The sequence below is a fragment of the Rhinatrema bivittatum genome, chromosome 2 (assembly GCF_901001135.1).
Source record: "Rhinatrema bivittatum chromosome 2, aRhiBiv1.1, whole genome shotgun sequence".
NCBI classification, from domain to species: Eukaryota; Metazoa; Chordata; class Amphibia; order Gymnophiona; family Rhinatrematidae; genus Rhinatrema; species Rhinatrema bivittatum.
The window spans coordinates 810,385,449-810,399,223 of record NC_042616.1 but is presented as its reverse complement, the minus strand read 5'-3'; the positions used below and the strand labels follow the sequence as shown (position 1 = coordinate 810,399,223).

General features: G+C 53.4%; 1 protein-coding gene across 1 annotated transcript in view; it reads right to left on the bottom strand.

Annotated features, from left to right (window-relative positions):
- Positions 1-310: 310 nt before the first annotated feature.
- Positions 311-13,775, bottom strand: part of LRRC24 (leucine rich repeat containing 24) — a 140,574-nt gene continuing 127,109 nt past the window's right edge. Inside the window, exons 2-5 of the mRNA XM_029592214.1 lie at positions 11,573-11,733; positions 7,533-7,822; positions 6,898-7,066; positions 311-4,199 (exon numbers count right to left, since the gene is read on the bottom strand). Of these exons, the coding sequence (XP_029448074.1) occupies positions 3,187-4,199; positions 6,898-7,066; positions 7,533-7,822; positions 11,573-11,720 (1,620 nt within the window). The 5' untranslated portion in view covers positions 11,721-11,733 and the 3' untranslated portion in view covers positions 311-3,186. The remainder of the gene's footprint in view (positions 4,200-6,897; positions 7,067-7,532; positions 7,823-11,572; positions 11,734-13,775) is intronic.

Here is a 13,775-nt window from a genome sequence, read left to right as displayed (position 1 = left end):
GGGATGAGGAGTATTATTTTGTATGGAAGATAAAGTTTATCCAGTCTGCCTGGCAAGCTGTTTAGATTTGAAACTGTTGCTCTTAGGATGTGTGTCTTTGTGCAGTAAGGGGCTGTCAGGGTGTGGCAGGGCTTGTGTGTGTTTGGGGGATATTGGGATGTGTGGGCGGGATGGGTATCAGGGCACGTGTATCAGTAACTGAGGATGCTGGGGAGTCAGCCGGATTGAGTTCTCACTCACTTTTATCAGCCTTCAGACAAAAGAAAAATACAAGTAACAGATGCCAACAGCTCCACTGAATTCAAGTTCCTTTTTTTTTTTTTTTTATTATACAGCAAAAGCAAACTTTATTTAAAAAAATATTACAGCATGAGGGTGACCAGCTGGCTCCAGGGCAGCAGAGACAGCCGAGGCAGCCCTGGCTTTACCTCACCGCCTGCTTTTCCTAAACCCGAGCCCTTAAGTGCAGAGGTGCAATAAAGAACATTGGATTTCTGATTTATATTCCACCCTCGTGGAGGGTCAGACACTTCAGAGCAGATTACATTCAGGAACCACCGCTATTTTCCTGTCCCCAGAGGGCTCTCAGTCTAAGGGGGTCATTTGCTTGTCTCCCTTGCATGCAGAACGGGAGAAAGTTTTAGTAACTCAGGCTCTTGGTATGTACCTGAGGCAATGGAGGATGAAATGACCTGATTTAGCCACGTAGTAAAGTCATCGGGTGGTTGTCAATCCTCACATAGATATCCAAATTTAGCAAAAGAAGATGTGAGGAGGAATTTTAAATCCAAACTCTCAGGCTGAAGTTCCAGATGCTCAAATACTAATCAAAGGTTACAGTTTCCTTATTTCATCTTTATTGGTAATTCATTAAATTGTCGTTCCAATGATATTATCACTGTGCCAAATCAAAGTTTCAAAGGCTGTGGTCCCACGACATGGCCATGTTTCGCCTGTTGGTTTCTTCTGGAGGAACTAAGCGTAGACGTTTTAAGATGCAATATGGAAACAAGGAAACTGATTAGTATTTGAGTAGCTGGAACTTTAGCCTGATAGTTTGGATTTCAAACTCCTCCTCCTCACATCTCCTTTTGGTTTACCCCCAGACACAGGGAGCAGCAGTGGGATCAGAAGCCTGCGCTTCCCCGGTTCTTGGGCTGCTACTCCACTTCAGGACTGGATGGGACGTTCTTTGCTGATCTGGAGCCAGCTGATAACCTTCCACTTTCAGACCGTTCCCTTACCGCAGGCTGACTGGACCAGATAAACGAGGAAGGATTTACCTGGTTCTGGGGCTCACACCTGGCATTGCCCAATAGGCGAGGAGGAGTAGGCTAGTTTAAAGGAGGAAGCTGAGAACCAGGGAAGCCAGGGTTCAACTCCCTCTGCCGCTCCTTGTGACCCTTGGACGACTCACTTCACTCTCTATTGCCTCAAGTGCAAACTTAGATTGTGAGCCCTCTGGGGACAGGGAAATACCCCACAGTCCCTGAGTGTAACTGGCCTTCAGCTCAGATTTGGAAAGATGAGTATTCCAAATCCAGGCTCATGGCAGTGAGCAGGAGCTCTCTCGCATGCTAACCCAAAACCAGCTGGACAGAGTCAGGCCAGAGATGCCAGCCCTTGAGAGCTCTGAAGAGGGTGGGAGATGGGGGGGGGGGGGGGGGGAAAAGGATGGCTCCCAGCAAGGAGCTTTAAAGAATGTCAAGGAGAGTGATGGTGGAAAACAGTCCAGTGCTCCTGATCCAAAGAGGAAGAGCTGGTAGCTCTGGGGCATTCATGGCTCCTACTACATAAGGAAGGGCAAGAACGCTTCTTAGTTGTCCATAATCTAGAAAATCATCATCATTTATTAATCTTTTCAGATGTATCATTAAACATTCCAATTAATAGCACTGGTTAGACGGTCCCCCGACACGGACCATGTTTTGTAAGAAACAGCGTCAGGAGGGACCAACGTTAAGAAGACTGTAAAGAGGTATAGTATGGTCTATACTAAAGGCTGACATCTTTGCCAAACTCAGACATTTTTCCAAACCCTCTATAACCTTGACCTCTTTACAGTCTTCTTGACATTGGTCCCTCCCGACATGGTTTCCTACGAAACGCGATCCGTGTCGGGGGACAGTGTAACCAGTTTCGGCGCTGGCTCGCTACCACACCAGGCAATGTAGGGTGGTGCTCGAGATTTACTCTTCTTGTCCCAGTTAGCTTGGCAAACCATTCAAAGATGACTTAAAAAAACAAAACAAAATATACTTTTTTTGTGATCAGGAAATGGCTCGCCCTCTTGCTTCCCCCTCGCCTGCTCCAGCTTGTGAGTTTGACTGACCCTTTGAGTGCCTGTGCCACAGACTGGCACTGAGGATTATTCATGGCGTAGCCACATTCTGCTGCACTAGGCTGATTTGTGCAACAGAGGTGGCAGAAAGTATGGAAGATACAGAAGTTCCCAGGCCCCAGCGCCTTAGGTGACGGGCTCTTGTGCAGGGTTGACATAAGGTGCACTGCAGACCTGCAAGCAGAGGGTCAGTCCCGTATTTTTGGCTAAAAAAAAAAAGGTACATCTTCTGCTCTCTTGTGCAAAATATAAATTCATCCAAGCCAAAGCATTTCATGTTCCTTCTTTCTACCACGCATTCAGCAAAATGGCCCTCAGTACAGCATTTCAGAGCTGGTGATGCCAGATTAGAAGGAGGTGAGTGGTGAGATCAGTGCAAATTGTGTTGGGAGTATGGAGCAAGTGGACCCATTTTCCTGCAGATCCCACCCTCGAACTCCCTGCATGGGTCCGCAAGCTGCAGTTCTGTTACTGCTGCCAGTTTCGGCGCTGGCTCGCTACCACACCAGGCGATGTAGGGTGGTGCTTGAGATTTGCTCTTCCTGTCCCAGTTACCTTGGCAAACCATACAATGATGACTTAAAAAAAAAAACAACAAAATATACTTTTTGCGATCAGAATTGGATCGCCCTCTTGCTTCCACCTCACCTGCTCCGGTTTGTGATTCTGACTGGCCCCCTGAGAGCGTATGCCACCGCTGGAAAGGTGCACCCCCTGCGCCGGTGTGGTGAAACACGCGTACGTCCATGCTAAACAACGTAGGCACTGTAGCAATCTCGAGAGGTTCACAGCCATGTTGGGTCATCTAAAGGACGTCTTTCCCCTTCCTCTGTTCCCACCATCTCTCAGCAGTGGATCTCGTAAGCGACCTGCGGCTGGAACAGAAGCCCATGATTTACAAAAATGTCACTGGCTTCCCGCTCACAGGGTTCCTCCACCGCCAGAGTCTGCGTGGCCTGATCCTGCAGCTGCTCCACCAGGTGGGGAATTGCCGGGAAGTAACCCAGCCCATCGGAGTCCTTGTAAGTGGCAAAAAGCGGTTTGTTCCTGTCAATGACAAACATCTCGTGTCCCCGTTCATCCCGGTACTCCTCCAGCTGGGCAAAGGTGGTAGGCCCATCGGAGTAGTCGTTGACGTAGAGGATGTTTTCTTCCTTCTTGGCCTTTTTCCTTTTGCGGTGCTTCCTGTAGATCATGACTATCAGGAGAAGCGCAATGAGCGCCAGCAGGGATATGCCAATGGCAATGGCGGTCTGGGTGGCCATGCTCAGAGCGTTGAAGTCCATGCTCTCCATGTCATACAGTGGTTCCTGGCTAATGTCAATGGAAGGGTAGGAGCGGGACTGCTGGTTGGACAGGTTGACCATCAGGTGGAACAGGACCTTAGCTGTGCCCCCAGGATTGGAGGCTTCACACTCATATTTCCCCGCATGGGCCACCGTGACATTGCTCAAGAAGAGCATCCCGCTCCCTGTGTCCGAATCAAACTGTTCCCCCACGCTCCTCTCACTGAGTCCAAAGGTCCCACCCCTGCTGGGACTCATACTGATCTTTGAAGGGCCCATTCTGTAATGTGCCACTTTCCTCCAAGTGACCAGCGGCTGCGGGTATCCTGACGCCTGACAGGATACCCGCAGGTCATCGCCCAGGTGAGCCGTCATCTCCAGGGGCGTCACCTGCACCACGGGTGGGATGCAGATCAGGCTGTTTCCCGAGACATCCAGGAGGCTCTGGAATGAGAGGCGCGGAGGCTCGGAGCAGGCAATTTTCTTGTCCAAGGAGCTGAGGAGCCGTTGGCCTTCCTCCTTCATCCAGGCCCTGAGCCAGTACAGAGCACAGTCGCATCGCCAGGGATTTTCTGCATCGAAGACAGAAAGGGAAAAGTCACCAAGAGCTTCAGCCAGGACATGTGTACAATTTTAGCAATACTGTTCAGTACTTAGGCTGAGAGAAGTCCAGAGGTCCAGCGATTGTAACCTAACTGCCTAACACCTCTCTCTACACAGTAATCGGGGCTAGAGGTGAAGGGACAATCACCTGCAACTGATTATCAGGACCCAGCATGGAAACTAGGCAGGCCAGGAGTGAGGCACAAGGGTGAGTGCCTGAGAAGTGCTTCCTCGTGTACCAAACTCAGTATGGAGCATATTCAAAGGGGAGCTAACCGCGCTCTGGGTGAGTTTCCGGGCACTGGTCTGATAAATCAGTGCCAGCAACTGTGCGTGCGGTAGACGCAGATTCAGCTCCCGAGATGAGATTCTGCCTCTCAGGATGGCTGCGCCCGGGGGAAGCTGTGATCAGAGGGGGAACCTCACTCTCCTGCAAAGATTGCCACTGTGATGGCAGGGTTAGAGGGGAGAAGGTTAACACAAAGGGGAGAGAGTTCGGTCAGTGGTGGCCCTGGGTGCAGAAGGAGACCGGTTCCTGGATCTGTCTCCTGTTCCTTGGGCCGGCAGGAGCTGGGAACGCTGCGGGGGGTGGACTAAAAAAATCTGCTTAGGACTGGAGGGCAGGATTAAAGTGCAGGGAAGCTTCAACCAAACTGCGCCACCCATGCTCCACTTGGCGCAACTGTTGCCTAATGAGATGAAGATCCTCATGGAAACAAGTGGACCTTCTGTTTGACGGATGTGGAGTAGTTTTTTTGGGGGAAGACGGGATGTCAACAGCTCTGGGAAACCCATTCCATTGTTAAACTAGGCGTTTGGCTGAGTGTGAGGAGATATCCATGTCGGGTAGCTTAAGAACCTCCGGGATTTTGTCACTAGTGATGGATGCACTCCTGGATGAGGGAGTGGAGTTTATCTACTGAAATAAATCAACTGAAAGCTAATAAAAGTTGCTCTCACTAATAAGTATTTGAAAAAGGAGATAAAGACATGAAGGTGCAGATTCAGAAGAGATTTAGCTGGGTAACATTCGAGTTACTCAGACACCCCGTGAGATTTCAGCATCTGGTCTCTGTAACCGAAGTACATTTTATCAACAGAAGTCGTTACCTGGATTTAAAGGGATCCGGATAAACTGGAGATGTTTCCGGCACATTCTAGAGTAGAGTTAACATGGCAAGATAACTTATCCAGCAAACTCCAGTATCCAGAGCGAGATGGATATGCCTCCGAGCTGGGTGAAAATTACCATAATATTTAAATTGTAGCCAGTTAAGTGGCTGAGATGATACTCTGATGGTACTGCTGGGACCTGTATGAATGTACCTCGAGCCTGGTGGCTATGGGGGGGTTTTGGGGCTGGGATGGAGAGAAGAAGTGGGTTAGAGTGTATCTTCAAGCCAATAGGCCTATAACGAATTTTTACTATTTTGGGGAGGTGGGGGAATGGGAGACAATGCCTGACATTACTTTCACTCTTTCAGAGAGCTGGGGGGGGTGAGGAATCAGATCAGCAGGCCCACTAGAAATCATGTATTTATTTATTTTCCTGCCATTTTGAATATAGCTGGTTAAAATAAGGTTATCCAGCTGCACATACTGGATAACTTTAAACCTAACTGGTTATACTCAAACATAGCTGGTTAGATTTAATGTTATGTGGGTAAAGTTATCCGGATAACTTTAGTTGAGTATGTTCAGCGGATGAGTAGGTTCACTGAATGTTTGGCTGCAGTTATCCAGATACTTTATCCGGATAACTCAGCTCTTGCCTGCTTACTGAATATGGGCCTCCAGATCTAGAGCGTGACCCCACGTTTGAGCAGTGGCGTAGCTATGGGTGGGCAATGGCCCATCCACTTTGGGCTCAGGCCCATCCAATCAGGGCTGCCTGACACCGGAAGAGGCCTGCAGCAGTCTAAAGAAGGAGAGGACCTGCAGAAGGGTTTCCGCGGCAGCCTCGCATCCCAGTGGCAGCTGGGGGCCGGTAGGACCTTGGACTATGAGCGGCCTGCGATGTCCGGATGAGGCAGACAGGCCTGCCCTCCTGTTGCACCTCCGCCAGGTCCAACGCCAGGGGTTTGCGGAAGAGGTTCTGCTGCGTCCGAGCAGGTGAAAGTTATCTCCCTTAGCCCATCCAGGATCCATAAAACTCGGCAACGAGGGGAAGTTTTGTTGGTTGGCCGAACGTACGTTGAGAAGCCAGGCGACGGGGGATGGATTGGATCTTACCTGGAGGTGGGGGGGGGGGGGGGTTGCATCCAGGGAACTCCAGCTGGTAAGGGTGGGGGCGGGGGAGGCCGCTGTGGGCTGGGAAACGAGAGCCCCTGCGATTGCGACGAGGCGGGAGCTGGCCCTATTCCCCTCCTCGCAAGGCCCCACAAACCTCCTGCGTTACTGCTAAATTTAAATTTTCAATGTAATTTTGTGGCAGCCCAGGCCTTCACGGAAAAGGCTGTGCTGGTTAGGGTTTAAGGCGTCGTGTCCCACCTCTTTCCCAATGGAGAGGCAGTGGAGCTCTCACTGTGGGTAGGAGCTGCCCTTCGATACCAGGAGTCCTGGCTGCCTACGCTGGCTTGTTTGTTTTTTTGTGGTCAGCGCTGCGGCCCCTCCGAAGCCCGGTGGTTGGCCGGGCGCCCTGTGGGCTTTCCGGCTTGTCCCCCTCACCTGTCAGTCTCAGCACCTGAAGGCTGATGAGGGGCCTGAGGGCTGCCCGGCTGATGGTCCTCAGGCTGTTCCTGCTGAGATCGAGCAGGGCGAGGGAGGAGAGCCCGGCCAGGGCCTGCTCCTCCAGGCTCTCGATGCTGTTCTCCTGCAGGTAGAGCTCCTGCAGCCGCTGAAAGAGACAGAGGAACCAGTTAGCTGCCGGGAGACCTCCTCCTGGACACGAGAAACCCTCACCGTCGGGGTCCAGAGCGAGGTTTCACACATGGTTTGGTTTTTTGTTTGTTTCAGACCTGGAGGTTTCATTACTCAGGGTAAGGCCTTAAAAAAAACCCCCCAAAACTTAATATTTTTCTACATTTCCATGGATCTAGAGTTTGTGCATGGCCTTATATGGAAGGGTTGATATAATGAAGGGTGACTGTTGCTAGATATTATTGTTACTAGCTAGCTCTGTCTGATTATTCAAATAGGGCATTCTAAATACAGAAATGGAAATGATTAAAATGCAACTAGCCACTAATAATCTGGAGCTCTGAAATGAATAAGCTGTCTCTGTGACTGCACAGCACTGGGTGCACCGCTGACCCTTGCTCTGACTGTACAGTGCCGAGTACACTGATGGTCTGTAACTTTACCTGCAAGGGGTAGAAGGTGTAATCCTGCAGCCTGCTGATCTGGTTTCCTGCCAGGTACAGGACCTTGAGGCGCTCCAATCCCCGGAAGATGCTGCCGTTCAGCTGCTGGATCCGGTTTCCGTTCAGCGCCAGCTCCAGCAGCTGCTGCTGACGGAGGAAAGCCCCCGGCTCCAGGGCACAGATGCTGTTGTTCTGGATGTACAGGTACTGCAACCGGGAGAGCAGCCCCAGCTCCTGCTGCTGCAGCTGAGCGATGCTGTTATCCTGCAGGAACACCGTCTGCAGAGAGGCCAGAGAGGCAGCCTGAGACTAGGAGAGCGTCACACATGCCAAGGGCAGTCACTAAATGATATACTCCTTCATTCCTCTCATCGCTGACCTCACACCCTGCGATGGAGTCTCACTCCCTCCTCCCATCACTCACCTCACACCCTGCGATGGAGTCTCACTCCCTCCTCCCATCACTCACCTCACACCCTGCCATGGAGTTTCACTCCCTCCTCCCATCACTCACCTCACACCCTGCCATGGAGTCTCACTCCCTCCTCCCATCACTCACCTCACACCCTGCCATGGAGTCTCACTCCCTCCTCCCATCACTCACCTCACACCCTGCGATGGAGTCTCACTCCCTCCTCCCATCACTCACCTCACACCCTGCCATGGAGTCTCACTCCCTCCTCCCATCACTCACCTCACACCCTGCCATGGAGTCTCACTCCCTCCTCCCATCCCTGCCCTCACACCCTGCCATGGAGTCTCACTCCCTCCTCCCATCACTCACCTCACACCCTGCCATGGAGTCTCACTCCCTCCTCCCATCACTGACCTCACACCCTGCCATGGAGTCTCACTCCCTCCTCCCATCACTCACCTCACACCCTGCCATGGAGTCTCACTCCCTCCTCCCATCACTCACCTCACACCCTGCCATGGAGTCTCACTCCCTCCTCCCATCACTGACCTCACACCCTGCCATGGAGTCTCACTCCCACCTCCCATCCCTGCCCTCACACCCTGCCATGGAGTCTCACTCCCTCCTCCCATCACTGACCTCACACCCTGCCATGGAGTCTCACTCCCTCCTCCCATCACTGACCTCACACCCTGCCATGGAGTCTCACTCCCTCCTCCCATCACTCACCTCACACCCTGCCATGGAGTCTCACTCCCTCCTCCCATCACTCACCTCACACCCTGCCATGGAGTCTCACTCCCACCTCCCATCCCTGCCCTCACACCCTGCCATGGAGTCTCACTCCCTCCTCCCATCACTGACCTCACACCCTGCCATGGAGTCTCACTCACTCCTCCTATCCCTGACTTTTCACCCTGTGATGGAGGCTCACTCATCACTCCCATAGCTGCCCTCACATGTATGTTTATTTATTTATTTAAGGTTTTTTTATACCGGCATTCAAGAACTCGTTCTCATCATGTCGGTTTACAGAAAACAGGGGTGCAAAAATATAACCGAAAACATAAATAAATGTTGTTATGGATTCTGACTCACTCCTCCACTCGCTGTCCAAACACCCTGTGATATAGTCTTACTCACTGCTCCCCTCGCTGACCGACACTGCGATGGAGTCTCACTCTTCCCATCACTGACCTCACACCCTGCGATGGAGTCTCACTCCCTCCTCCCATCACTGACCTCACACCCTGCAATAGAGTCCACTCCTCCCATTGCTGAGGTCACACCCTGTGATGGAGTCTCACTCACTCCTTCCATTGCTGACTTCACCCTGCCATGGAGTCTCACTCCCACCTCCCATCCCTGCCCTCACACCCTGCCATGGAGTCTCACTCCCTCCTCCCATCACTCACCTCACACCCTGCCATGGAGTCTCACTCCCTCCTCCCATCACTGACCTCACACCCTGCCATGGAGTCTCACTCCCTCCTCCCATCACTCACCTCACACCCTGCCATGGAGTCTCACTCCCTCCTCCCATCACTCACCTCACACCCTGCGATGGAGTCTCACTCCCTCCTCCCATCACTCACCTCACACCCTGCCATGGAGTCTCACTCCCACCTCCCATCCCTGCCCTCACACCCTGCCATGGAGTCTCACTCACTCCTTCCATGTCATGTGGGAGTCTGCCTCACTGCTTCCCTCGCTGACTTCACACACTAGGATGGAGTCTGCCTCTCCCTCCTCTCGCTAACCTCACACACTGACAGCCTCACTCCTCCCATCAATGACTTCTCTCACTTCTCCTATCACTGACCTCATACAGTGGGATGGAGCTTCACTCCTCTCATTGCTGTTCTCACTAGGACGAGGTCCCACTCACTCCTCCTCTCGCTGTCCTCACACACAGTCTAAGTCTCCCAGCTATATCCCCTGCAATGCCAGAGCTGTCTGCACCCTCTCCCACCTTCCTGATTGTCAGCCTGACCTCCCTGTGCACTGGTGCCATGGGACCCACTTCACAAACTGCCTGTGGGGACCTCCCTGCTTGTCCTCTCTTCCCCATCCTGGAAGTGCAGACTTGCAGCGCCGGGCGTAAAAAGTGGACATAGGCCCGCTGTCTCCACAGGCACCAACTTCCTCCTCCCTCTCACGTTCCTCTTTAAAGCAGAAGGGCAGCGTGGAGGCCGTGGGCATGCATGCACTCCCATCCCTTGTGCTGCTGCCCCTGCTCCATTAATGTCTGAAAGGGCAGATTGACCTGGGAAGCAGAGGGAAGGAGGTGCTGAGGGGATGAAAGACGGAGGCAGTGTGAGCACGGGGTCAGAGGCAGAGGGAATGACGAGGGCTGAGGAGAGGGAAATAGCAGGCTGGGGAGGGAGTGGGAAAGAGGGCTGGGGAATGGAAAGCTGGTAGGAAGGCAAGGGGTGATCCTCAGGCAGCTGCAGAAGCTGGGCCTGCACAAGACCCTGCAGCTGGAGGGGCGGGCGCCCTGTGGGGGGTTGGACTGCACCGGCTTAAAGAGGGAGCCTTCCCCCGGAGCTGCTAAGAGGCGGCGGCGGCAGCAGCAGGTCCTGGGAAAGAAAGAGTGAGCTGCTAGACCCCCCCCCGAGACAGCCCGGCCTGCCCTGCGAGCTCACCCCCTCCTCGCCGATTCCGGCAGCTTCCCCATGTGCAGCACGAGCTCGGCGAGGCCCGCGCTGGGCGCTCCTCAGGGGAGGGCGGGTGAGTGAGGAGTGCGAGAAGGCCCAGGGCGCGCGCTGCCTGCCTGAGCGTAGGTGGAAAACGCAATTCCGATTAATTTCCTCCTGACACACTTCTGCCCTCTCTATCACCTGCCCCTTCCAGGTTCCCTCCTCCCCCAACAGCCCTCCTCCTCTCCCTCAGGCACTTCTCCGTTTCTTTTTTTTTTTCTTTTTAAGTTTTTATTGAATCGCATCATCTTTCTTCAACACCACAAAGCTGTCCTACAAACTCATTAGTCGGAATGAAACTGCCCTTATTTCCAAAAAGAAGAGAATTCCCCACAGCTCCCAGGTGCTCTCGGTTCCTCATTCCCTTAAATTCCTTTTCCTCTCCTCCATCTCCTCCTCCTTTTGCTGGGATCCTCTTCATCTCCCCTTGCCCCTGGACTCCCCTCTCGCTCGCCTCCGTGCGCCTCTCGGTTTCTCGGGGGTTGGTGGCTGGGAGAGTGCGCTCCTGGTCCCCTTGGCTGCTCTCCCCCCCCATCCTGCAAGCTTCCCTTGTAACTTGGGGCACAAAGAAGAGAGGAGGAGGAGGAGCTGATCTGACTGCCAGGGAGGGGAGAAGGAGGAAGGGCAGCCTTTTAACCTTCGGTGTGGCTTTTACCTGTGTCCTGCATCACTGACCTCACTGGGGAGAGGGGAGTTGGGGGCCTGTGCAGGGGGGGGGGAAAGGGAGGAGTCCAAGCTGGGAAGGGGAGTGGGGAGGAAGGCGGGTGTAGACTGAAAGGGGTCAGTGGCCATTTTTTTTTTTTGTCTTTGGCGGGAAGGGCAGAGTTGGCAATCGCATCATGGAGCTGGCAGCCAGAGCACGGGTTAGGGGGAGGGGGGGGGGGGGGGAGAGTTGTGCCCCTTGCTGCACTTACCTGGGGAGAGGGGGGGGATACTGGCAGGAAACACCTTGAGGCTTTTGGAGCCGCACTCCACGGTCATGCTGTAACACCGGCACTCTGCCGGGCAGCCCCGGGTCCTGAGCACGAGGAGGCCCCACAGGAGGAGCGGGAGCAGGGAGTCCCCGGCTGCCATCTTGGACGCCAAGCTGCCACAGACAGAAAAGGGCTTTGGTCAGCAGAAGCACAGAGACCCAGACCCCACTCTCGGATTTCACAGAAGGCGAAATTCACAGCCTCCAAATGTACAAGGTCTCTGTCCGTGAGCCCCCGAGACGTCAGAAGGTAAGAGTTCGGGAGAAGACCCGACGTGGCAGGCACCGAGCCAGCAATCATTCAGGCCTTACCAGGCCGACAGCTGGGCCAGAAGCACAGGGCCAAGGCGGCTGGGGCAGCTTGCACGGAGCAGCAGCAGCTACCCCTGCGCGGGGGCAGCGCCACTGTGCCGGGCCTCCGAGAAGGCTGGCGAACCCGCCCGAGGAAGCGGTTATGGCCCTGAACAGTCCGGTGTGACTGCATCGGCCGCTTGGACGGTGGCCTCTCGAGCCTTGATGGCTATTTGGATTATTACAAAGCTTTGGGGGGGGGAGGGGTGAAGCGTGGGCAGGGACCTACGGGAAGGGCCCGGGGGTAATGGAGAGCAGTGGTAAGAAACAGGGCTGAAAGGTTGGGGGACGGGACAGGGGAGCTGGTGTTGGTATAAGTTCGGGGAATTTACGTTCTTATTTACCCAAAGCAGTGGAGAACCAACGAGGAAGACGGGCTATGCCAATTAATCCTGCTCTGCTGTCATCTCCTCCGACACTGTGTTGCAAGGATAATCCTACAAATCTAAGGCAGCCTCCCACTTGGTAATCTGCAGGAATGTGGACCCTTAATCGCTGGGATGGAGACTCTGAAGGAGACGGCATGAAATCTCGGTGGCTAACACTGTACAACACACCTGGTGATATCTCGTCTAGCAGCTGGACACCAGTCATAGCTGCAACCCAAAAAAAAACAAGTGGCCATTCAAAATAGCAAATGCTCTACCACATCCCCCGCAGAATCAGGCTGAACCGTTCAGAATTCACCACTTTGCTACCATGTTTGTGACGACCAAATCAAAAGATCTCCTCCGTCAGGGCCTTCAGGAGGTCCCCACTGAGCCTCCCAACAGCGAACCAGGACAGAAACCTGGCCCCTCGCTGCAACAGACATCTCGAGGCTCGTTCGTTCAGAACCGAGGAGGACCTTGGAAAGATTCTGAGTGGCGGTATGACCGATCCCCTTTGACGTTAGTAAATCTGCCAGTAGGGGGGCCTCACAGAAGCCATGAACTCTGCTTTGCCAACAGCACTAAAACGGGGTTGAGGTGCACCACCCGGTTGAGACGGAGCATTTTTTATCCCAATTCTGTTGAAACTTGGAGACCAGGCAGCTTGCACTCAACACTTGCCTGGAAGGGAGAAATTGCCCGGATCCTGTACCAGTCTGGGTGCACTCTTAGCTGCTTTCCTTCTTATATATTTTCTCATCATTCTCTGGGTTCTGCATTCGGCTCTGTTCTCTAAGAAACTTCTCTTCAAGCAAATCATCTTATCTCCCTGTGCCTCAGTTCTAATCCCAGCTCTGTCACTGACTCTGTGTGACCCTGAGTGAGTCACTTTATCCCCCTGTGCCTCAATTCTAATCCCAGCTCTGTCACTGACTCTCTGTGTGACCCTGGGTGAGTCACTTTATCCCCCTGTGCCTCAGTTCTAATCCCAGCTCTGTCACGGACTCTCTGGGTGACCCTGGGTGAGGTCACTTTACCCCCCTGTGCCTCAGTTCTAATCCCAGCTCTGTCACTGACTCTCTGGGTGACTCTGGGTAAGTCACTTTATCTCCCTGTGCCTCAGTTATAATCCCAGCTCTGTCACCGACTCTCTGTATGATCCTGGGTGAGTCACTTTATCCCCCTGTGCCTCAGTTCTAATCCCAGCTCTGTCACCGACCGTCTGTATGATCCTGGGTGAGTCACTTTATCCCCCTGTGCCTCAGTTCTAATCCCAGCTCTGTCACTGACTCCCTATGAGATCCTGAGTGAGTCACTCCCCCCCCCCCCACTTCAATTCCAGTCCCAGTTCTGTTTCATCTCATTTTGGTATCCAGCTCAACTGGACCAGGAGCAGGGATCTGGTGCTGGGGGCCCACATTGCCAGCTTCGCGA